A 26,337-nucleotide genomic window follows, 5' to 3' on the forward strand; every position below is an offset into this window, starting at 1 on the left:
AAGGCAAAGGTCCAAGGACTTCCCCGGGAGCACCTGTTAATCGGATCACCTTTCAGGGGACAGTGACAGGAAAGGGACAGACTACAATGGGTTGTTCCTTTCTCAGACTTCACAATCTGGCTGGAGAAGCCAGACCTCTACCAGCGGACAGCAAAGTCATTATAACACATTGTGTTTCACACACATTGTGTACTAGACCATCAAGAGACCACCCTCAGTGAGCTTGAGCAATTAACTGCCTTTGAGTATGTTGGATTCAGCACACACTAGGATTTTACCTGCCCTGGAGAGATGTGGGAATGTCTTGGCCTTAGCCCCAGAGTGACTGCAAAGTGTGGATCCTTGGTGGTTTCGCACTAACATGATTGAGAGGCAGGTGGAGCTGGTTTCAGAGTTCCTCATACCCTTGCACCTTGTCTGCTCCTCAGGAACAACTTCCAGTGACTTTTGGCATCTTCCCAGGCACCACAAGCCCTCAAAAAACACCAAGCAGGGCCCAGCATTTGTATTCTGGGACTTTCATGCTCCTGCTTGCAAAACGCTGATTCTCCATAGGCTGTGAGAACAGGCATGTTCCTATGCTTCTGGGGGGAGTGTGGACCTATACAAAAGGCAAGTAGTAGCTGTTACAATTATAAATTCCCGTATCTTTTCTTAGACAATTCTACTTTTAGAAATTCATCCTACAAGTATGTGCAAAATGCAGTACTGATTCCAAAACAAAAGACTGGAAATGCTAGATACCTATTTAAAAGATACTGACCCAATAGCATAGGATATTTTCATAGAAGGGAATACTCTAGAGGCACTGAAAGAAATGTTAGATTTTTTAAAAAATCGAACCAATGAAGAAGCTCAAAGATCTACTATTCATTCTAAAACTCTCAGAACATTCTCCAAGTTGTGTTAAGTATGAAAGGCAGCATATATAACACTCTTCCACTTCAGTAAAAACGTGAAGAGACTAAATTAAGTCCTCATTGGCTGGAGGGATATCTGAGTAGTGGTTTCCATGCGAAGGGGAATGAGCGCCTTGAGGTTTAGGAGTTGTCAGGAGACCTCTTCCTTCATACCCTTTTATGGTTCAGTTTTAAACCATGTTGGTAAAATCCCAATTAAAAAAATAAAGTATAAGGATGTTTATCAGATTTGCTGTTTGATCCTTTTCTGTGTTGTTTTATTACTATTATCTTTTGAGACAGGGTTATGTGATCCACACCATCTTTGAACTTATTGGAACTTGCTACATAGCCCTGGCTGCCTTTAAATTTGTGACCCTCCTGTCTTAGCCTCCCGAATGCTGGAATTACATATGTGTGCCAGCTTTCTATTCAACTTTACTGCTGGGACTATTAGTTTGCATAAAAGTGCTAAAGGGTAAACGGGCCACACTCTCAGCCAAGGTGTTGGAATGGGATCAGGGGCCTCGCATGTGAAGCCTACCTAACCCCGAGGTGCTCTGTTGGCCCTCCGTGGACAAACTGCTTTTCCTGGATTACACTGCGCAGCTGCCTAGGCCAGGCATCTCTGCTCTTACCGTTACACAGACTTACAGAGATACCCAGCTCTCTCACAGGGTTCTCACACTGTGACTACGGAGGGGTGCAGGAGGGAAACCTTTGTTATTTCACAGATCTCCCCAGCATCTGACTGGGCCTGGAAGGAGGAGTGAGCATGTGAAGGAAAGATGAAGCATGCTGCTCCCTTGGCAACCTCTAAGTCGTTGTCCGAGGTCACAAGCTCCCACCATTGCAGGTGAGATTGCCCCTGCGGAACTGCTTCTCTTTTAGTCTGGAGGACAAAGCTTGATATTAGAGCCCACCTCCTCTTAGAGACCTAGATCCTAGGAGGAAAAGGAAGAGCTGACTTTTTGGGCTCATGGAAGGACAATTGGTCACCACAGGTGAAAACCCTGGAGAAAGGAGTCGTAGAACCTGACAGAACTTTGGTCCCAGGCAGAATGAGTGAAAGTGATCATGCTTGGAGCCAGGAAGACACCAGTTCAGCCATGGAAGAGTAAGGTTTCTTGCAGAGACCTCCTTCCACCTTGCTCTTGCACATCCCAGTCTGGACCAAAAGGAGATAATGTCCTCTTCTTGGCATGTCCCTGGTAACACAGGGCATGAGTGAAAACAAACACTACTCTCATGAATGCCACACCCACCGGTGACTCGGATTCCAGAACTTTCCTTGAGGGGATGGGGACAGGACCCCTGCTTCTGACAAACTGCCAGCAAATGAGAGAACTCAGTCATCTGGCCTCCTCCCTGTCCCCAGTATCAGAAGAGCGAGGCAGAGAGGAGGAGAAAGTGAGCCACAGCACCTGTCCACAGCCATGGGAAAGAGGGGTTGGAGTCAGTAAAGAGGTTGGAAATTTACAAGGCCAAGACACATCTCAACAAGGGAAAGCGGCAGAATCTGCCTAAGTTGCTGTTAAGGGCAGTAAAGGGAGATTATGCACAAGACTGTTGAAAACAGTAATTTGGGAAGGAAAAAAATATTTTATGTCAGCACTGTACAGATGAAGGCTTATTCAGCAAACTCCTTCCAGCTGTCCCAATATCCCACTATAAGAAGGAACCTCAAAGGGAACCTACACAGGATTCTGCTGACAAAGGCTGGGAGAGAGGAGGAAGCCATGAAAAGAGAACTCGAGAGAGAACATTCAAACTGTCCCCCAGAGTCAATGGGTGCTTTGCTCTTCAGAAACATAGCTGCAATGCAAAGCCCAGTGTAGATCTTGAGCACATGTCAGGAAGGGGTCCATTTTGGGGTAAATTCTTTACAGTAGATCTGCAGAATCCTCACAGTATGAACGTGGCCTCTGCCTCTTCAAGACTGTTGCCCTGTCTTAACTTCAAAAATCTTTTGTCAGCCAGAAGCTGCATCCCCAGTAGCAACTCCTCTGGCCTGTTAGCAGATGAGGCTGGCTTTGCAGCATAGGTCATGGGAATCACCCTCCCAACCCACCCTCCCTCTGACCAGCAGGCTGGGGAAGACCAGTCCTCCAAGCTCCATGGACTTCTTCTGCTGTTTCTTTCTCCCCCAGCCTTTTCATGGCTTCCTCCTCTCCCCCAGCCTTTGTCAGCAGAATCCTGTGTAGGTTCTCTTTGAGGTCAAGTTGTGGCCCTTCTGACCCATGTTGATTGGTGGCTCTCACTATGCAGCACAATGGTCAGCCACTGGCCAGCCCCACTGGCAAATGGGCCAGAGTAAGAAACATAGTCTAATTCATGAAATAAGCATCTCTTTCTTTCCCTTCCTTTTTTTCTTATCTTTTTCTTCTCTTTTCTTTTCTCTTCTCTTCTCTTTCTTCCTCATCTTCCCCTTTTCTTTCTGTCTTCTGCTCTTTTTTTTTATTTCAATGTAGCAGTTTGAACCCAGGACATTTGCAATGAGCTACAAGTCCAGCCACTTTTTATTTTTTTGTTTTTAGATCTGGTCTCTCTAAGTTGCTAAGTTGGTCAAGCTGGGCTTAAAGTTATGATTCTCCTGCCTCAGCTTCCTAGAGTGTGGGGACCACAAATGTGTACCAACATAGTCAACAAAGCGAGGGTCTCTTAATGCACTCACTGGTCCTGAATGGCTCCACCCAACAAGTCACAGCAAAACATGTTGCATCTTAATCATCTAGGAACAAAACCTGACAAGTCAGTGCCTTCCAGAGCTTGGACCATAGCAGATTAGTTCAGCTCAGCTAGGAGGGTGTCTGGTTGCCACCCACTGAATGCCACCCTCCTCAGAGAAGGCTGGTATAGGCACCCCACCAGACTGCTGAATCTTATCGCTGCTGCAAATGGTGACATGTTTCTGAGGCCCATTTAACCCATCTGAACATCCCCCTTGCTCAAGGTCATCTCAAAGCCACAAATGTGCAGCCACAGAGGCAGACAGTTCCTGGTAACCTTCCTGAAAACCCAATTTCCTATCATATATGACAACAGGACTACTTAATAGATGCAAGTGTTGTGCGTAAATATTTTTGGTCTTCCTTGTCTGCATGTGAGCCATTTGGAGTGACAGGTTGCATTTTTTTTCCTCACTGAGTTTATTGGTACATTTTAGGTATACAGTACAGTTACATTAATTATTGGGATCTTGTACCTTTACATGACAGGTCTTGTTTCTAATGTTTTCCCCTTGTCCCTGCCCTCCCTTCACCTCCTCCTCCCCTCCCCATTTACAAACACTTCATTTCCATTTTTTCATTTTCTCATATTTTTTTCTTTTCCCTTATTAGCTTTCCCCTACCCTTCCCACTTTCCCTACACCTTTAGCCCCTTTCTTCCTATTTCACATTGTCCATTATATCATTAGGCTCTTATGTACGATTATAGTTTATTCACACCAGAGAAACTATTCAGTATTTATACATGCATGAATTATTTATTGAGAAGTACATCCTCAATATTTATCCATTGTCTTATGAATGAAGCTAATTTCTCATTCTTTATGGCTAAGTAATATTCCATTTTATAGAAAAACCACATCTTTATCCAGTTTCCAACTGATGGGCAAATGGGCTGTTTCCAAGTTTTAGCTATTACAAACTGTGCCACTATAAACATAGGTGCACATATATCTCTGTGATATGATTCTTTTAATTCTTTTGGAAAGATACCCAGCAGAGGGGAGTAAAAGCACCAAGTAAATACATGAAAAAATGTTCCACATCACTGGTCATTTGAGAGATGCAGATGAAAACAACACTAAGATTCCACCTCACTCCAGAGTAGAATGGCTGCTATCAAGAAATCAACCAAAAGCAAATGTTGGCGGGGTTGTGGGGAGAAAGGAACCCTCCTCCATTGTTGGTGGGAGTGCAGACTGGTGCAACCACTATGGAAATCAATATGGAGATACCTCAAAGAGCTGGGACTAGAGGTTCCATTTGACCCAGACAGGTTGCATTTTTAAGGAGGAGCGAGAATCTCACCAGAACACCACACCTTGGCTAATTTATTCCATGCTGTTGACCCTCAGGAAGCCTCTTGGGGACTTTGTAGGAAGCTGCCTTGTGCTTCCTGACAGTATGCCCCACAGCTTCCGGATCAATTAATCCTCTGAGCAGAGCTGGCCTGGGACCACTGCACACATAGGTCCTCCTAAGAGACAATCACTTCCTACTGGACGAGCCTTGCCCTATTTGCTCATATTTGGGCCTGCTCTAAACTCTAGACCACTCCCAATGCATTTGTTTCTTTTGCTGATGGTGAATTGTTCTTTTCATTTTAGTTGTTTCAGGCACTCATGGGTCCTCGCTGTGGGAGTGACAGCTGAGGATTTGTGATGATTGTGAGAATGCGCAGGCACTTCTGCAGCCAGAAGAAAGGCTCTGGAGGAACCAGGGAAGAATGACAGGAAAAGAGGAGACAACCACAAAGGCAGTGCTAGAGCTCTTTCCATGGGTTCATAGCAGGTTCTAGCCCATCCCTTGACTCCTACACGATACTTCAGAATGAATGAATGAATGCTTGAATGGGAGATCAAGAAGAGGAATTGGGAAGTTTTGAAGACAAATGATAAGAAGCCAAATTAGTTTGGTAGGGATAATACAACCAACCATGGCACTGGGTGTTGGGTGAGTGGGCTCAGATTTGTCTCCACATTTCCTACTTGGATAATTTGGACAAGAAATCTCCTCTTTCTGAGTGTTAATTTCCTCATCAGTAAAGCAAGGTGTTTGGAGCAAAGGACCTCTAATGTTCTCTCTCTATTTAAAAATTCTACAAGTAAATGGTTGCTATGCCTACCCCCGGCAGTTGGCTGTTTTTTTGTTTTTGTTTTTTTTTTTTTGTTGCCATGGGCATGATTCCAGTTCTCTCTGAATTGGCTTAGGCTAGAGAGCAGTTGTCCTTGCCTAAGAACTCTGGGGCCATGAAAGGAGGTTGCTTGGTGATGGGTTGGAACATACTGATGGCACACCCAGTGTGAAGGAGAAGATGAAATGTTCCAGAATATTCTCTGGTGCCCACGGTAATTCCTTGGGGCTAGGAGGGAGCAGATACACATACATTTGGAGCATTTTCTATCTGAAAGAAAATGGTATAGGTAAGCTGATAGAAACATGGAAACTGAAGCCAGCTAGAGGCCTAAAGTGTCAAAGTTGATTTTACCCCTGACTCAGCTCTGGCCAGCATTGCCTAATTCTCTCCAAACACGGTGGAATGGCTGTTTGTGTGGAGATAAAGAAAAGCTCTCTGTTGACTTTATTTCCAAATCTTGCCTTTTGGAATTGACACAAGAAGAGGGCACTCTCTGTTCGGCAGACCCCAAACCCGTCTTGCTGCTCTCTGGCTGTCTCCTCAAACAGAAGCTACTGAAACAGATATTGACCACACAGATAATACACAGAGTCACAGGGACTTTGAACCTCAAGGCTAACAGGCTTATCAAAAACTGTCCATCTCTCTGCCACTTCCGCCTCCTGGGGTGAAAGACCAAAGCTTTTCTCCTTCCCCTCAGAGGCTCTGCATAGGGGGCCTCATCCCTGTGGGTGGAAGAGTCACTCGACAGGGCTCAAGGAGGTCCCCAAAGCGGAGACAGGGAACCCAGACTCACTCCACCGCTGGAGCTGGTTGTAGTTCGCTGACTTCCATCCCAGAAAAAGAATTTTAGGACGCATGTGTAAGAGGCATAAAGGGATTTGTGAGGAAGAAATTTAAAAGTACACACTCAAAGAAATAGAGTGCCTGCCCTCAAAAGGGAGAGGCTTGCTTATGGCCTGAATCTGGATATATTTATGGGGAGTCTGGGAGGGGGAATCTGTAGGACTTGTTAGTCTATGGAAAGGGGATTCAATTTACAGATGAACAGCGAGGGCCCTTTCTTCACGGGAGGAGGGATGGATTTTTCATAGGTGATAGAGCTGTAGCCATTCACAAGGGAACAGTTTGTTTTACGTGAAAAGGGATGGTCTTTTCCAGTGAAAAAGGTAAAGGGGGATGGTCAAGGTTCATTTACAGGACAAAGGGAATGGCCCAGGCTTATTGCATCTTTAAGGGCCTTAGGAATTTTTGACTGGGTTTGTGTCCAGAAGCTGCAATCTTTATTAAAAGCAGCTTTAAAACTACAACTTTCCTTGTTTCTTTTTTACTTGTCTTATTTTGCTTATCTTTCCTCAGGATCACAGGTGTGGCCTGTGTCTGGAGAGGAGGCCAGGTTTCTGGTTTGCAGTGGCTGCAGGTGAGGGTGTGGGCCAGACGCCTAAATCCATGCAAAGGCTGCCTTTCTGTTAAAGCACTAGCTCTGAGCTAGTCTCATCCAAGTCTATGACGGTGGATGAGAGTTGTTTTTATTTAATCTTCTCTGTACTTTGATTTCTCCATCTGAAAATGAGAATAATAATGCCCTTGCACAGCAAAGGCTATTAGGAGGGTTAAATGTGTTCATATTTCTAAAACACCTCAGAATTTTTGGCACACAGGAGGTGTCAAATAGATCAGTGATTCTATCAATGTCGTTAAGAATCTCCCAGAGAGCTGGTATGGGGTGCAGGCCTGCAATCCCAGCATGTTGGGGGGCTGAGGCAGGAGGACCACAAGTTCAGCAACTTAGCAAGACCCAGTCTCAAAATTTAAAAAATTTATTTCTGGTAAAATCCTGGCTTCAGTGTTCTGTACTGCAAACAAAAACAAATAAGCAAAACAAAACCCTGGAGAGCTGTTTACCTACAGCTGGCAGGGTCCCTTCCTGGGTGTTTTTTGCAGGGCCCCATGTTTGGTCACTGCTGTGTCTGGGTCACCCCTCTCTGGGGAGTGCGATTCAGTTTCCCTCAGTGCCCGTACAAGTTGCCCCTGGGCCACCTGAATCCTTGAAGACTGGTGCCTGGTGCATACTGGCTCATCAGCTTGGAGAGTTCTCTGCTTTTTGTCTAGTTGATCTTTCAAGTTTCAGCTCAAACATGTCTCCTCCAGGAAACCTTTGGTTGGCCTGGACCAGTGTACAGTTCCAAATTCAATTTTTGTATATGTGAAGCAGTCTGGTTTAGACCTGGAATTGCATTTGATGGCAAAAACCTGGCCTCGACTGATACGATGCTATTTATAGCCTGTGTATTCCACCTAATGTGAGAATTCATGGGTTTGCTAAAGAAATAATAGGTTTGCTGGCAGTGGCCTGCCCTGGCCTGTTGATTGCTACCTAATATATGGTGTATACAACCTATTACTTTCCAAAAATGCAATTAAAATAAAATTTAAAAATTCTGAATTCCCTCACACATCTGGAACCAAGACTTTCAGACTGTGCACCTGTGGCACATTGCTCCAATTGCTGACTTTCTCCTCTGCTTTGCCATTAAATAAAAATCCTAACAGTGAAGTCTGTGGATTTAGCACAATGCTTGGCAGAAAGTAATGACCAATGATTTTCTCTTGAGTGAATGAATGCTTCCTTGCAGAGGAAACTGCACCTGTCTTTCTTCCTCTCTCTCTGTCACATTAGCCATGCCCCCATGTTATCTATGCCAGGATTTGTAAAATTAGTTTCACATGGCTCTTTGGTTCCTTCATGGAATCTGGCCCACAGTTTGGGTAGGCAGTCCCCACACTGGGGTGACTGGGATCTGGGAAGATGATGTTTCAAATGGCTAAACTGTTCCCTGCTATTCAAGCCAGATTTTTAACAAGTAGGAAACATTTTGGGAGCATTGGAATGTCTTTGATGAAAGAATTTTCCAAGAATGATACCCAGGCAGCTCCAGGCCCAACAGCATGTTTAGGGGAAGCGGGGGGGATAGGAAGACTCAGAGGCAGGTGTAAGAGGTTGAGCCCCACCATGTGTGCTAATAAGTCCAAGCCCTTGGGCTGCATTATAATGAGCAGGAACTGCCATGTTCTGTGTAAAGACAAATGCAATGATTATTTAGATAATTCAAGTCCAAATAGCACGTTGGTCTACACTGCCAGGGAGCAGTTGCAGAGGTTATAAACTGATGCTTACACAGGCCAGGCAGGGAAAGAGTGAGCTGGGCCAGGTAGGACAACAGCACTTGAGGGGAGTGTGACAAACTGGAAGATTTGTGCCCTGTCTAGACAGGGAAGCTCAGATTCTACTCCAGCTGATGAATGCCGGGTCTTCTAATGTGGGGGATTTTTTTTTTTTTTTTGTACCGGGGATTGAAATTGGGTCCTTGCCCTTTCGAGGCAGACAGTGGAACTACTGAGCTAAATCCCAGCCTGGGAATTTTTTTCTTTTTAAAATTTTTATTAGTTCATGTTTATTTTAAATTTTTATTAGTTCATGTTTACAGTATATTACAGTATGAGGACTTGGTACATGTACATAATAATGCACCTTAATTCTTTTTTCATCACCCCTCCGATATCTTGGTCCCCTTCCCTTTTGCAAAAGATTTATCTCCCTGCTTCCTGTTGTCTATTTTTTATTTTGCTTTTTATTTATATTTTGGGTTTCTCATATAAGAGAAATTATGCAATATTTTAATCTTGTCTGTCTGATTTATTTCACTTAAAGTTATGGTTCAAAGTGTACCCATAAGTGTTTTAATTTTTAAAGAACAATTGGGAACCTGATGTTTACGTAAAACTTCCACTTATATCTCAGAAAGGCCAGATAAAGTTCACAGGCCCTGGAGTTAGGATTCACCAAGCACTCTGTAACCTTTGTCTCCATGTTGTTGGTACTCTATGTGGTCTGTGGGAGGCGCTATACATGAGTTACTGAAATGTGCCGGTAGGATCCTAAGTGGAAGTCATCTTTGTCCTAAGTGGCTTCTCATCCCAGGAGCAGAGCAGGCTCACCTTGAGTCCAACTCCTTTGTACACACAAGGTCCTCCTAATCACATCCTCAGCCAGGTCCCAGAGGAGATTGCTAAGCTGCCACCAGAAATCATTTGCCAGGTGCTGTGCCTTAGACAACCCTGAAGGCTTCCGGGAAAATTGGTGTCTGAGACATAAATTGTTGCTGACACCAGGAGCCTCAAACATTGTGTTTGAAAGGAATGGGTGAAGGGAGGGCAGGGACAAGGGGAAAAAATGAGAACCAAAACCTGTCATGTAAAGGTACAGGATCCTAATGATGACTGTAACTGTACTGTATGCCTAAAATGTACCAATCAACTCAATTAAAAAAAACAAAAAGAAAGGAGGTATGGTGGCACAAAAAAAAAGGGCAATGCATTCATTTGTTATTTTTCAGGGAACAAAGTGCTTCAGCCAGGGTGGCAGGACTGGCTCAGTAGATGGTTTTCTGCAGTTTCAGTGTGTTTTACTGGCTGCTGCCTTCCTTGTTTTCTCTCTTGTCCTCTCAGCAGAGACACCAAGTGACTTTCTTATAACCAACTGGGCCTCTCTGTCAGGGTCATAAGGTGGAGAGCATCCATGTCAACCTGACAAGGTTTGTCACTCAGGAGTGATGGAGGCAGGAAATAGTGAGGTCCCCCCAAAGTGGAAAGCCATAGACCCCCCACCTCTTTGTAAGCAATGGCTTCCTTTGACTCCTTGATACAGTTCAATGAAATCCATTCCTTTGAGCATCCAAGGGACTGAGAATAGTGGCTGGGCCCTAGGCCTTCAGCCTCTGACGGTGAGAAGCAGGAAGACAGATGAGTAACCAACCATGACAAGAGGCAGAAAGGGACAGTGTGCCACAGGCCCTGAGGAGGATGGGACTTCATCTAGGGGGAGATCAAGAAGGGCTGCGTGGATGAGGTAACACTGGAGACAGGTCCTGGAGGGTGGCTCAATTGAAGTGTGGGAAGGTCACTCCTCCTAGAGAACGTGGCAGGAGCAATGGCAAGAAGCTAGGTAGGAAGGAAGAGTCGCGACTGTAGGAACACGGAGAGGGAGTTAGACCTCAACCCAAGTGACTTTGAACACCTAGGGAGGGAGCTTGGATTTTCACCAATGGGTCCATCCTTGTGACCCTTTGAAGGATTTCTGCAGGGGAAGGCAGGTATTGGGGTGGGCTAGACTCCAAGTAGTGGGCAGAGTGGGATGGAAATCAGGAGAGGGAAACTGAGAGTCAAAAATTTATAGTCACACTCTGGATGGAAGTTATGAAGGCATGTGAGGTGGAAAGGAATAATACAGATGCCCGTGCTGTTATACACGTCCCTGCGCCCCCAGTGTCTCCTCCCCCTTTCGCCTGAGCCTATTCTGGTCAGACATGTGCACCGGCAAGCCTTCTGGTGAGGTCACCAGTGTCAACCGCATCGCCAGTTCTGGTGGTCACATCTCAGTCTCGTCTTGCTGATTCATGAGCAGAGCTTGCGCCTGAGTCTCCCCTCCTGCATTCATCAGCTCCCCTCCACAGCCCCACAGCCCCACTCTGTCCTGGGTTTCCTCCCCGTTGTCTGGCCCCTCTTCTCCCAGCTCCATTTGTCTTCCAGTCCCTGGACCTTCCCTCCACCTCCTAGCTTTCAATGACATCTATGTGACTTTAGTTCTCTGCAACCTGGACCTGTTTCTGAGCTTCTGGATTCCATTTTCTACTTGGTCACTTCCTGTGGGTGTCAAACAGAAGGCTCATCCTGATCTCTTTCCAAAGGGGATTCACCTTCTTTCCCACTCTCACTTAGAGCCTTGGATTGGCTATTCCTCTACACCAATGCTCTTCCCAAGGGGCCTCAAGCCTTCTCATCTCCCTGAGATCTTCACTCTGAATCACTTATTTAAAATCACCCAAAACTCCTTCTTTTCCTTCCTTCCTTCCTTCTTCCTTGTCTTTCTTCTTTTTTTTTCCTCCTGGGTACTGAACCCAGGGCTTTCATGCTGAGCTACAGCCTCGACCTCTCTTAAAATTTTTATTTTGAAACAAGGTCTCACTAAATTGCTCAGTTTCCCCGTCTGGGTTTGAACTTAAAATTCTCCTACCTCAGCCACCCAGAGTTTGCTTTGCTTTCTCCCCCTCTTGACTTCATCTACATTTAATATAACACATAGTGTACTTATTTATATGTCTATTACTTGTTTGCTTTTGAGAGAATATCTGTTTCACAATGGAAAGGATCTTTGTGTGGCTTTGTCTTAACTGCTATATTACTGGCTCCTACCCGTGAGTGGCATGTGGGAGGTACTTAATATAAATTTATTTTGTGAATGAAAGAACACATGAAGAGAAAACTGTGCCTTGCCACCCTTTCCACTTGGGGACCAAAATCACTTGAACGGTCAGAGAAGGAGTTTCAGTGTGGATGCCTGGACACAAGGGCAGGACTTCCAGAGATGTGGAAATACAGAGAAGAAGCCATTTCGAAAGGAGTAGGAGTTCCGAAGGGACCATTTTGAGTTTGAGTGACTTGAGAAATGACCAGTGAAGGTGTCCATGAGGCTTTTGGAGATCAGGGTCTGGACAGAGGTTGGCAGTTGTTTATATGGAGGTAGTTAGGAGGAGGAGAATGAGGAGGAGGAGGAGGGAGAGAGACAGAGAGGGAAACTTATTAAACAACTTTTCTTTACATTTACATTTATGGGAAGAGAAAAACTAATAGTTTTTCAGGAGTGAGAGAATATCCAGGAGAGCCATGAAAACCAGAGGCAGAGTTTTGAGAAACTGGTCGCTGAGGCTGAACACTGCACAATTTTGAGGAGGATGTGGATTGCTGACGGCTCTGGGTCTGATCCCCGGATCTGCTGTCCTGTTGTAATGTCACAGATGGAGGACCAGGCAGGAGTGCAGTGGAAAAACTTCCAGCGGGCCACAAAGTGATCTGATCAGAGCTTTCTGGAAATAGAAGTGTGGATGGTTGGGATGCGTGAAAGTGAAGTGGACGCCCTTAAGGAGGACCTTGTAGTGGTCAGACCCAGGAGCTCTAAAAATGAACTCAAGGCCTGTTAGCTTCAACACTCAGCTTGTCAAGCCAGAGGGCTGGCCCAAGGTCACGGGTGTTGAGGGCTTTCTGGAGCCCAGTTGGGTATGACATTGCTCTTTTCTTGTCAGTGGCAGGCATATTTCCCAATGCTGTGTCTCTTGGCCTTCAGAGCTAATATTTGCTTCCCATTGATCCAGGACCTAATCGTTACTTTTTAACTGGAGCTGGGGTTCAAAGGCCTGACTGCTGTTTAAATACTCATTATGTTGGGGATGGCACGTTCCCCTCATAATCTCCACTGATGAATAAGCAAGGATCTTGTAAGCAAACAAACTACTGAGAAATCAAAGGGTCTTGGGGTTGGGGGTCCAGGCAGGAGGTTTTAAGAAAGAGGTAGAAGGCCCCAGGGCGGAGGCCTTAGAATTAACCAGAGAGCTAAATGATTAGAATCAAACAACAAATCAAACAACAAATGCCAATTTCACACTTTCTGCAATAAATGAAACTAAATACGTTGTTACCTTAATCTTTTAATAAATAGAAAACCTTTACAAATACAGCAACATGCTGGAGCCCTGTTGAAGAATGTCTGGGAATGGAAAATCCAGTTTTCAGCCCTTCAGCGCTGTTGGACAAAGGGACATCTGTGCTTTCCCTGGGAGAGACCTGGGAAATCTGAGGCCCTGGCTCTGTGGTAGGGGAAGGCTGGAGGGTGGGGAGGGCTCTGTCCTGGGGCAGCCAGGAAGGCCATACAGCTCCCCATTAGGTGCTGATGTCACTGTCCTTTCCCATTGTGGGGGGTCATCCATATTCACAATGGATTCAGCTTCCTGAATCAGGGCCCTTCCCCTCAAAAAAAAAAAAACCAAAAAAACAAAAAAACTTCCCTTCTCACTTTGTTGACATCTAAATGCTATACTATTGAACTTTATTCCTTTTTGACTTGAGTATCAACTTTGGCACTTGTTAAAAATAGTTATGGAAGGGATCATGAGTTTAGCCTATCAGTCATATATCTTGGTATAAATGAGGTTATAGATGGTTTCTTCAGGAATTTTGATGGAGGGGTTGGTGGTGGGGAAGTAGCAGCAGCGGTTGAATGTTACATCTGAGCCACACACCCTGGGTTCAGTGCACACTCTGCAGGTCTCTGAATCTCCAGTCTGCCTCCTTATGTATAAATTGGCACCAAAAACACCTGCCTCTTTAGGCTGTGAGGGTTTATGAAAACTAGTAGTAGAATCATAAGAGAGCAAAATGAAGACCCTAGAAGCTTGGCAAAATGACAGCTACTCACCTTAGGGGAAATTCACTCTGCAAAGAAAATAAAAATCTTTCCTTTTTTTGGTACCAGGGATTGAACTCAGGACCTTGCTCTTGCAAGACAGGCATGAGCTAAATTCCCAGCCTCATAAAATCTTTCTCAATGGCAGTTTGTCTTGTTGGTCCCAGACTCCTTCCCTTTTCCTGTGGGTGCTGAGGTAGATATATATCTCCCATCGTCCTCAGCAGTGTGATATGGCCACAGGTCTGGCTTCCGGCGGGGGGAGGTGGGCAGGGATTTCTTCCCTCCTCTGCTTGCAGCTGGCAGGGGATCCTGACTCAGGGGATTGTGGGACCATCAAGGAGGGAGCTGGGGTCCCTGAAGGAGTGCATGGAGCAGAGAACCTTTTCTAACCCACAAAGGAATGAAGGAAATACAACTTTACTAAACCACTGTGATTTGGGAATTTCTTGCTATGGCTTTAGCTCGCAATGACTCTTGCTTTCTTCCCTTCTCAGGATACTGCACAAGGGGGAAGGGTGAAGCAAGAGGGAAGGGCCAGGAGCCAGGGACCTAGAAAGTAACCCAAAGCATCCTCCACAGGCTGTAAGCACTGGTCACCAGCTGCCAAATGTACCTGGTGTCAACCTAGAAGTTCAAGGCGATCGCTGTATGTAAAGCTTCAAGGCTTAAACCTTCTACAAGGTGACTGTACATATCGGAAAGTGGAAGCCCATTACTGGTGAAGTGTGGATACTATTTGAATATTAAACTGACGTTTTCCTCCCATTCATAATGCACTGTGGCTTCCCAGCCACTGACTTCAGTTTTATTGCTTCAAGGTAGCAGAGATACAAAGTAAAATTTTAAATATTCATTATAACAAATTGCATGGTTCCATAAGAAATTCTGGAACAGGGAAAACTCTGTATGGCAGAAAAATTCAGGACAGCTCTAGGATATAGGGATTGACTTGGAGGAGACATAAAAGAACTTGGATGATAATTTGGACTACACAGGTGTCTGCTTGCACCAGTCCAATGATTGTGCACTTAAGACTTGTGCATTTTCTTGCACATGAATTTTAATTAAAAAAATCTGAACAAAAGTTTAACTAATGTTCCAAATGCTGAAGTACTAGGGATAGTATGTGATACCTGCAATCTCTTTTGCAATGTATCAGTAATTAGGAGGGTGTAAGGGTGGAGAAACAGCAGATATATGCTAAGGCAAGCAGAATAAAACTGATGTGAATAGGGTGTCATTTTGGTGGCAGACACGGGGCATTCACTACATAGCTTTTCAACTTTCGTTTGCCAATTTTCTTAAAATCTTAGAGGTGCTGGGGGCAGGGAGTTATTGTGTTTTGGAACTCAAAATTGACCATCTTTAGTTTAGTCCTGAGGGAATAAATGGCATTGAACACCAGGATTTGCTGAGAGACCTGCAATTTTTGTCCATTTTAAAATCTTTTCTTTCCACATCAAGAGCTAAATCTAGTTGGTTCACGTTACAGATTCACCAAAGGCTTTGCTATCCGAAGGGTGTTCTCGGCAGAGAGAAACTGGGAGAGAATTGTTGTGGACGGGGGGGACAGGGGTCTGAGCTGAGGATGGGGGCACATCACCACCTTGGGCGCTGGCAAGGGGGGAAACATCAAAGAGTGAGCAGCACTGCTCTAAGGTCCTGGTGCCATGGGGTGGGGGAGCAGTAGAGCCTGTGTCCCATGTCCCATTGGGAACTCTGGCAGGTGCTGGGGAGCAGCACTGAGCAGCAGTGCCTTGGGGGATGCAGATGAGGCCTAGGAGCCCAGTGTGGGTGCTGGCACAGGGCAGAGAGCTGGCTCTGCTGAGTGAGGCTCCAGTGAACACCCTAGGCACAGGCTGGGCAGGTAGGGCCAGCCACAAGGTCCCGTTGCAGGGGTCAGAGAAAACAGCACCCCAGGGCCTGCAAGGGAGACCACCCTGCCTGTGCCCCAGTACTCACCAGACCCCTGTGCACGAAAGGGCCTCAGTGGGGAATGTGATCTATACATTGACTGAATATTTACACACAAAGACAAATTTTTTTTTACACACAAAGACAATTTTAAACCAAGAGACAAAATTACACAACAAGCCAACTATTGATGTCTTTCATCTTGCTTGGGAACAGGCCCGGTACACAAGTAAACCAGAACAGGGCAGTGAAGGTGCCACGTCTGTGCCCATCTAAATCAATGTCAGTGGGTACTGGACTCCATGCCTACCATAGCATAGCCTTGTCTCAGCCTCTGGGATAGTGCCCTGGAGCTGCAAATCCTGTAGCTTGTTGTTTAGATGACTGGAATGAAGAGCACACACAGCAGGTGCTGTGTGGGGGAGCCCCCATTCCCAAAAACAGCTTCTTCACTCGTTTTTTTTTTCCACTCCAACTTGAGGCCTTCTCCTGACTTTGGAGGAAGAAAAGGAGAAACCTGGGGGCAGGGAGCAAGGGAATCACTTGGGCTGATGGGCTTTGGCCTGTAACACAGAGACAATTTTCTGCAGATGTCTGCCATGGTGCTTTCCAATTGAATGTGGTACTGGATGTGGTTTGGGGTCTATAAATGGTCCTGGTGTCAAGTAGCTTCCTCTCCTAGAGCTGAGGGGCTGCCAAAGTGAGTACTAGCAAGTTAACCCGGCAGTGCCTTTTGGGATCCTTGGCCCCTTCCCTCCAATAGAACCAGCCTCACCCTGCCTTGCCCTAGGGCACAGGGTAGTTCTGTTCAGGGTTGGGTGGGCTGTCTCCTTCCCCTACTTGTGTACTTTTGAGAAACACACAATTGTGGCTGTTCCTGATCTGCATTTGGGAGGGCAACACTACTCTAAAAGTCCCTCAGAATACAAATTAGAGCATATCCTCATTTCTGGACCAGAAAACCTGGTCCTCTAGGCCCATGGTATTGGTCACATAGAAAGAATAAGGGCAAGAGCACCAGGACTCAGGTGCAAAATGAGGGCAGTGGACAAGGCGAGTCCCAGGTCCTTCAGGGTCACACATTCTGCAATCACATGATCCTAGTTTGCCGAGCCCAGCATGGTGCAGTACACAATCTCTTTTGGCTTGCTCTAGTGTTCGGTCTGGACAAAACCAACCAGGACTGAAAACTTCCTATTCTAGCAACTAGATCTAAAACTGCCAAGAGAAGGCATTCCTGAGAAATGACCCAAATTTGCCTTTAAGGCCAGATTTGGCTGCCAGCTTACCACAGTTTGCCACACTATGCCACACATTTACTTCCAAGTATCACTCAGTTTTACTCTGCTCATTTGGTGCTCTCCCAGCCCCCCCCCCAATTCCTCGATGTCAGGAGGCAGCACTGCCATCAGCTCAGAGCTGCACAGAAAGGGGCCAGGAACCCCTGAATGGGGAGGGTGGACTGAGCCCAGCAGGCCTCAGTGAAGAGTGGTGCCTTGCTGGAGGTATCTTCACCTGTCTTGTCACTGGTTACTCTCACCTGGCCCTTACAGCTCACTGGGACCATATCCAGGACTAGCTCGGGATATGTAGGGGAAAGGGAAGGAGGTGTAAGCAATGTGGAGTGGTGGCGAGGGAAGGTGTGGCAGTTTGGTGGCAGCAGCACTGCAAAGGTACCGCGCAGGAAGCAACAGTCTGCTTGGGGCAAATCCACCTTTTTTTCCAAATCCTGTCTGAGGTTAGCATTACGAAGTTCCTAACAGGGAATTTCTGTTGTCACCTTCCTCGATCCTTAGCAGTTTGCAGCTGAGTTATACAACCTACTTAGTAAGGAGACTGTACTAAGGCTTTAATAAAGTCAGGCTCAATTTTTTCCCCCTGCCCAATGCAAACCCTATAGAGAATCTTCAGCCCCAGTGCTCTGGAAACACGTTTTTTTGGGAAGTGATCCCTCAGAGGGGAGAGTACCAGATCAGAAAGTGGTTTTTGGATTCTCACCCTTGGGATTTCTTTGAAAACTTCCTCAGGGCCAAACTTGGAAGTTAGTCCTAGAATTTGGGGACACCCATGTTCACTGCTGACACCAGAGGCTCATTTTGGAAGGGCCACATTACTCCTGTACATCAGAGCAAGTGAAGAGCTTATCAACCTAGCATTTGTGTAAATAATGCTATTTATTCATTTCACCATCTGTATTTGTCTCTAAGCATGAACACATGGGATTCCAAGAGCAGCTCTACCCACCTGGACCTCTCTCATGTTATGTCCTTGTAAGCCTGGGCAAGATTACAGGGGCTCTAAATGCTGTTGATAGCTTTCTGACAAGATCATTAACTGCTCAAGGAAAAGGCCACAGGGAAGCAAGGACTGATTACATTGTGTCCTGCAGAGACATCTCTGGCTGGCAGTCTTTGAGGGGATGGGCCAAGGATATGGAGAGGAGGTTCAGTGCTAATGAAAAAGCAAAGATTTGCCAGGAGCTGATCTGACCGGAATGATACAGCAAGAGAAAAAACAAAACAAAACAAACAAACAAAAAACACCACCACCAGGGCTGGGGATTTAGCTCAGTGGTTCTGCTGCCTGCCTCACAAGCACAAGGACCTGAGTTCAATCCCCAGTACCAAAACCAAAACCAAAACAAAAAACAAAACAAAACAAAACAAAAACCCCCCCAACAAACCAACAAAAAACCCAAAACCACAAAAAACACCACCACCAAGTTTTAATAGGGAACTGACATAATAAGATCAAGATTTTGAGCACCATTTTGAGAACCAATGTGGCTTCATTATTTAGTCCCATTAACTCTCATAAGCTCAGGACTGGCTGGATAAAGACTGGAGGGAAAATCTACTTTTCTAGGAATGGACCAATATGGATCATCTGGTAAAACCAGTAATTCTCAAGTTTAATAAAAAGACAAATCGGCAGATAGATAAGAAAAACATGCATCCTCTTATGCGTCAGCCATTTCTATGCTTAAGCAAGCTACTTTTAAGGGCCTAGAACTTTCAGGTGAGATTAAGGAAATGAACGCATCATAAATCTGCAGGCAATTAAGTCTCTTTGACACAAGAATTCAAGAAAGAAGTTTTAAATGAGACAACCCATAATACTTGATATAGAAAATGTTCCAGCTTCCATACTTCTTTATTAAATATTTAACAAGTTGCATCACTTCTTTACAATGACTTCATTTTTGTCACATTACTCTTTTGCTGTCAGAAAAACTACAAATTTTCTTTAGATCTCTCAAGAAAGAAAAGCAAAAAAAAGACTTGTTCTTAAACAAAACTTTTCCTGTGTGTATCAAATTCAACCACATTTTAAAGCTATTCTGATTGTGAAAATGAGCATTATCCATAAATTGTCTTAAAAAAACATCAAGGTAGTTTGGCTTTGACCATTGTATCAAATAGTACTTGGCTTTGTATTAGGAGTTGGGTTTATAATAAAAAGTTACGAAACACTGAGAATTCATTTGGAATGCTTGAAACTCTTTTCACCTTAAAAGTCACTGCTTTGTTCATGTTTCATTTGATAACAGATCCTGAATTAAGAAATGACAACAAATGGACATCTTCTTCCTAGGGTTCTCTCAGGCTCTGAGGGTGAGAATCCTCAGGACACTGCTTGGAGAAAACTGTAGAAGGGACAAAGCTCTTGCTCCCTTTTGAAACCAGATGACTTACAGAGGTGTAAAAATGCTATACAAATACATATATATATATATTTGGACAGCATTATTTATGTATTTATGTAACATACAGAGCAGTAAAGGAAGAACAAAGTCACACAGAGTTAACATGAAGGTAACCGTGACAATCTAGGTGAAATTAGTCTGAGTACAAGGGATGGGCTTACAAAGGAACACGGACACCTGTTGATGAAGGTCATGGTCATGAAAAACACTTTCCGTGTACTGAAACATGGCGGAGAATGCAGTACACTAGAGGTCAGGCACCAACAGTGATGTCTTTAGATTCCTACTGTTACTCTTCACAAACAGAACAGAGAGACATCCACTTTAAACATGCACTGCTTTGAGTGTAACACCTTTGACAAAGGATAGATGTCAAACAAGAGGTTTCCTTGGAAAACTTCATATCAACAGAAAGCCACCTCTTCCCTAGAAAACATTAACACAGGCTCATGTTCTAATGCTATGGCATTTTCTCTGACATACTGAAAATACTCTGGGGTGGAGTGTGCATATGTGAGTGTATATACACTGTTCATTAAGGCTTATATAAATTAAAAAAGTGGTCCAAAGTATATCACATTTTCTTCCCAGTTTTAAAATCTAAAGTACAAAGTGGAGTCTATACGTTTCTGTCTTTTAACACATCTCAGTCCTGAAATTGGCAGTTTTGACATGACTTAGGATGTACCCCGATGCCTGAACAAGACAGAGGTAGTGCATGATCTTCTGGGGGTCAGGAGCACCCCTACTGGCAAGGCAGAAAATGACACCAGACAGCATCTCCCTTGCTCTCCTGGCGACAGGTGAAGAGACAGGGTGAGGGGAGAGGATAAATACAGGAGAGCTAGCACAGTGGACAGGGGCTGGAGAGCTAAGGAGCCAAGGCTCTCTGTGTAGACCTTAAAATCTCAGATGCAAGACTATTAGGAAAATACAGGAGACAGCTGGCAAAGCAAGTGGTAACTGTTACAACAACTACAAAGTTACCGCATATGAACTTGACTTTTGACAGAGCCAAATGGGATCTGGCAAGACCAAAGAACAATGGTATGGTACATGCTGTGTATGCAACAAGGTGAGATACAGAAAGTGGTTCAAAATTTTTTTGCAACTTTTCTCAGAATCTGCCACTGCGTCCCTACATGGGAAGAATAATCCATGTCAAGTTGCTTTATATCATTTGCTTTGTATCATTTTATATATGAATTCAGGACATACTGATGTCATCTCCTAATGGTCCTTAGAAGAAAGTATCTCCCATTATTAAATTTTCAGAGGACTTACTATAGAAAAGTAAATGTTTTAGGTGAACAAGGAAAGTACAACAAGGGAAGCTGGACACATCACAGAATCAACAAACACCCATTCCAGAGGCTGCAGGCAGAAAACAGCACATGGTCTAAGCTAATCCTGCCAGGAAGACTTTCCAAATTTACCCTCAGACCAACTGGGGCAAGAACAGAAATACCCCAGAAGACACAGCAGTCACACGATCCTCCAAGCCCTTCCACATCCAGTGTGTACACTGGCTCTCATGAGGCTTTCTGGAAATGGCCTGTGACAACTACTGCCTCTGCAGGGAACCAGAGAAATGGGGTTACAATGACTCTATGGCTCAGGAGGTAACAGGAATCAGAGACCTTGGCATGCAGAGCAGCCTAGCTACTGGGGCAAGTAGGACACCCAGCAGTGCCCTCCAGCCCCAGGTCAGCCTGACAGAGTGGGAGGACTCAGCTATGATTCAACAACCTGTTCCCAGTGTAGTGCACTTTCTCTTCTGCCACCTGTAAGTTATGTCATGCAAGTGACCAAGGGTGGTATTAGAATTTGCAGACAAGATATAGAACCCTTCTAGGGAGAGTGAAACTTTGTAAATAGCTGAGGACTAGTGAACTGTTGATTTAAAAAACCAAAAAATGAAACCCCCAATATAGCAATACTTCATTGTCTTTAAAATCAGAGGGTCGATTAAGGGGTAGATGAACTGAAATGTCATTCACAATTACTCCATTTCAAGTGTTCATCAGGGTATATTTTGATAATTCTTATATATTCCTGACTTTAAAATTATCAAGTTTTTCTTTTTGTATTTTCAATACTTAGTCTAATTTGCATTTTGAGAATATTCTGATTTTTAAAAACATACAATTTACAAAAATGACAGAAGAATCTCCGTTACTACACTAGAATCAGATTTCTCCTATAATTACATGATCTTTCTTAAAAACTATCTAAGTATACTTCTTGATTCAGGCATGATTTTTAAATTTTAAATTTTAATTTATTATTATTATTATTATTATTTTTGGTACTGGGGATTAAACTCAGGACCTTGCACTTGCAAGGCAGGCAGCGGAGCCACTGAGCCAAATCCCCAGCACACATGTTTTTAAAAGAAATGATTGGGCCAGGGATTTAGCTCAGTAGTTCTGATTCCTGCTTCACAAGCACAAAGACTGGAGTTCAATCTCCGGTACCAAAACCACAAAAACAAACGAACAACAACAATAAAAGATAACTGATTTTGGACTATGAAAAAGAAAAAAAAAAAAAAAAAGGATTTTTGCCACTGAGACATTCATTGTATTAACTGTAGGGGGTAAAAAAAATACTACCTAAAACCCCCCAAATAATGAGCATTTTAAAAATAATTTCTTAACGGCTGGGGATGTGGCTCAGTGGCACTATGCCTGCCTCGCAAGTGCAAGGTCCTGAGTTCAATTCCTGGTACAAAAAAAATAAAAAACAAAAACAAAACAAAACAAAACAAAAAACAAAAACAAACAATACCCAAGTTTCTGATCACTAGTAAGCATTTTTAAATCAATATGAAGAGAACCAATACTCAGCTCTGTAGGAAGTCACCTTTTAGATTTTCAGGGTTCTGTATTCCCTTAGACAACTCGTTTACAACGATAAGTATCCATGGTTTCTCACATACTGCCAGAACTACACAAATATGACTAATTTCTTACACCAAGGGTCTTCTTACACAACAGAGACTGTGAAACCACAAATTTTTGTCTTATCTGTGATCAGCAAGAGACCCAATCTCCAGTGTCCTCTAACTTAGCCACAACAGGGTCTAGGACAACACAAGTTAAACAGGACAGCAGGGTTGCTGAACTCCCACGCTGTCTCAGGCATCTTCTCAGAACATGACAGAATTCTGTAACAGACACTCACAGGTGGGAAAGACTCAAACTGCACAGAGACCCTCAGTCCTCCACCACCACAGCATGACCTCAGTGGATCAAGTCAAGTCTTTCTCACTTTTAATCTAGCACACAAGAGACATGACTCAGGCAGTACACAGTATTGAAGCATGCAACAGGTCACAGGTAACAAAAGTTGATTAGATTAAGTGTCTATTAAATAAATCTTTGTAGTTGAGTAGAAATCACAAAACAATTGGAAAGGACAGGTCTATAGGCTCAGCTTTACATTCAGGTTTTTATACACCAGCAGCCAGATTCACAACTGATAGATATTGCACCAGCAAGATGTGAGTAGAAAAAAGAAATAATCATCACATTTAATATTTGTGATAAAAACCAAACAAACACAAAACCAGGTATGACCTCCATGTGGTACATAAAGTGCCTTCAGAACTGGTACAATTAGAGCGAGAACTGGTTACTTAGCTACGATTAGTGAACACACAAAAAGGAGACAGAAGGGAGCTGGCTTCCAGAGTTTTGAATCAAGCAGTGCTGAGTTCCATTTGAAATGTTTCTACTACAAACAGTAAAAGGGAAAGTATAATAAAAGGGTGACTGTACAGCAACAGGAAGGGTTAAGTAACTTCTCTCATGAGAAATGACAGTCTAACCCTGTCTCAAATGTGTTATAGCACACGTAATTACTTCTAAGGAATAATGGTGTGATTCCTTTCAAGTTAACACAAATATGTCATGCTATGTTACAATTCTCTTGGCTCATAGCTATTACCTAAATTTGTACAAAAAAGTAATATCCAGTTTATTTTCATTCTGAGTATGGAAAAAATTATCGTTATACCTAATGCTATGTTTGAAATTCTCTCTAAGTTCTTGACTATAGAAGGCTTCTGGACAAAATTTAAGTTCCAATTCTAATAAAGTACAGGGATGGGGTGTCAAAGTACCTCAAAAATAATAATGTCATTGACATTAAGCCTGGTATGAACTTCAAATACAAAAAAAATATGCTCACTTTACCAAGTACATGAGACATCTTTAATTGTAATGAAATAAAATCTGAAAATCAGTCTAAATCATTTTAAAAAGTAAACATGAATTGTAATACTATACCTGTAGAGTGATTAATTCCATTCACTGTCATTAGAAAGTATGCAAAATATTTATTAAGGGCTTTGCCTGCAGAGGCACAACATAAATAGAACAAGTCTTCCTGAAATGTAATTAGTGTACACATCAACCAGTTGAGAATTTGTGGTGAAGCGCGGGAATTCAGCCGGGACCGGGTTCCCGAGGAGTCTGAAGGTGGGCATGGCAGAGGTGGAGGCTGGCCTCTGGGAGCCATGCTGCACAGCGGTGCTCTGTCACCCGCTCTGCCAAAGTCTGTCAGGCATACAGAGCATGTGGAACTTGCTGGATGGTCACTGGCCCTGAGGAAAGAGGCCTTAATCCACCCCTTCAAATCCTTGAGCATTTTCCACGGCCATGAGAAGTTTCTCGCGTAAATCTTCAAAAGTTTCATATGGAGGTAAGTCAAGGCGATTAAAGCTGTGAAAGGAAAAAAAGGTGTAGGTAAAATGTTACCATTCTTACCCTTTAGTCACACAGCACCTTCTTTTCTTTTTTGGTACCAGGGATCGAACTCGGGTCCTTGCGCTTGCGAGACAGGCGGCAGAACCGCTGAGCTAAATCTCCGGCCCCACAGTACTTTCTAGATTTGGCTAATGGGCATTTGGTATTTGAATAAGCAATGAAATGCCTTAGTCCCAATTCTGAGTACCAGGAAATAAATTCTAGCTGTGAAACTGTCCACTCTAAATAGGAAATATACCTGATAAAAGGAGAGAAAAACAATTTTCGAATAGTCCATGAAACCTCTGCTATGGGCAGATGTGGGTTCTAGGAGCCTGGTGGGAAGGAGACATACAGGCATGGTAACGACACGTGCCCACACAGAGATTTTATATCTTCAGCCACAATGCTTGAGAATTACAGAGTTGAGATGTGCTCGTTTTCAATGCTGTGGCTTATTCTCCACCAGACCTGAGCCACATACACACTCATCTCAGAGTGAATTCCTTCACTTTCACCACCAGCCTGTGAAGCCAGTTAAGGTCACTTCCAACCTGCAGATTCAGATCCTGAATCAGGGAGGCAAAATCAAGGTGCCAGGACTCCCTCTCGAAGACTCCAGGGGGGAGCCCAGGCTGCTCTTAGTTCCAGAATGTCAGTGCTAAGCTACTTCCACTAAGTAAAGTGTGGTAAGGCAGCCCGACCTGCAGTGAGGAGCTACATTTATGAAAAGCTCTGGTCTCTCAGGAGGCTTCAGATTGGGGGAGGGAAGCTGAAGCCTCCCTAGTGAGAGTGAGGACTTCATACAAATGGATAGCCTCAGCAGGCCATCAACCCAAGTTCATGTTTTGGTTCTGCCTCACGCCAGCTGTGTAACCTTGGGCAAGTCACCCAGTTGTCTCATCTGTGAAAAAGGGGTTATTGCTTGCAGGGGTGCTAAGAAGGTCAAAGCAGAATATATATGAAGTGGGCCTGGCACTCAGCAAGCGCTCAAAGGATGGTGATCAGTGGTGTTATTCATTCAACATTCACTGACTGTCTACAGAGTCAGTGTCCGTGTGGGGACAGCTGATGTGGAGCTGTCCTGAAAATGGCCACAGACACCTGCAACAGCTCATGATCATTTAGAAGAGAATGACTGAGTGGAGTCAAGCTTGTCTGAGAGGTCAGACAATTAGCTCCTGGTCACACTGTGAGTGGAAGAGGAACATCCAATTCTTGACCACACTCAAGTTTCCATAGCACAAGCTCCCACACTATTTGGGATTGAAACAGTCCCCCTTCCAGGGGCTGACATGTGACTCCAGGTATGAGCAGAACAGCATCTCATTTATCTAACCATTTATCATCAGCAGTAGTAAGAATAAAACAAACCTCCATGCTGGGGCCGTAACAACCCCTAAACTGTATAACAAGTCCCACTGAGCTCCATGCAGAGTTCCCAAGAGCTAGTAACATTAAAAGAATGTGCTTCTCAGGTGGAGGTTCTCAGAATCCTAGAACTGCAACCCTAAAATAGTCCTAATATTTTCTTTTTGTACTGCTAATAATCTAGGAGCAAAACTGCACCCATTGTAAAGACAGAACTCTATTTTTCAAACAGCACAAGAAGGAGCCTTTCACAGAAGGTGGCTTCTACCTTATAAGCCAGAGGCTCTCAGTCCAGGGCTGCAATTACTGCGTGGTCTAAAGACCTATTCCTGAAGATCCATGACAGCTTTTTTTCCTTAAAGAGATGCTTCTACATGATGCATGTTTGAGAGGAAATGGTACACTGGAGAGAAAAGGGTGAATGCAGCACATTAAGATCTGAGGTTATAACTGTGTTACTGAGGGTCTGGACTTCAATTTTCTTATCTATAGGAATAGGGTTCATCAGATAACCTAACTCTCAGAATTGTC

The 26,337-nt window shown here is 44.1% G+C and overlaps 1 protein-coding gene across 11 annotated transcripts in view; it reads right to left on the bottom strand.

Annotated features, from left to right (window-relative positions):
- Nucleotides 1–22,411: 22,411 nt before the first annotated feature.
- Nedd4l (NEDD4 like E3 ubiquitin protein ligase) overlaps nucleotides 22,412–26,337 on the bottom strand; it is a 331,119-nt gene continuing 327,193 nt past the window's right edge. For all 11 annotated transcript variants that reach the window (XM_033757523.1, XM_010635462.1, XM_033757525.1 and 8 more), the window contains one exon: nucleotides 22,412–24,411. In XM_033757523.1, the coding sequence (XP_033613414.1) occupies nucleotides 24,309–24,411 (103 nt within the window). In that variant the 3' untranslated portion in view covers nucleotides 22,412–24,308. The remainder of the gene's footprint in view (nucleotides 24,412–26,337) is intronic.

This window comes from Fukomys damarensis, unplaced genomic scaffold, assembly GCF_012274545.1.
Source record: "Fukomys damarensis isolate Sample0158 unplaced genomic scaffold, DMR_v1.0_HiC HiC_scaffold_30, whole genome shotgun sequence".
Classification (NCBI taxonomy): domain Eukaryota; kingdom Metazoa; phylum Chordata; class Mammalia; order Rodentia; family Bathyergidae; genus Fukomys; species Fukomys damarensis.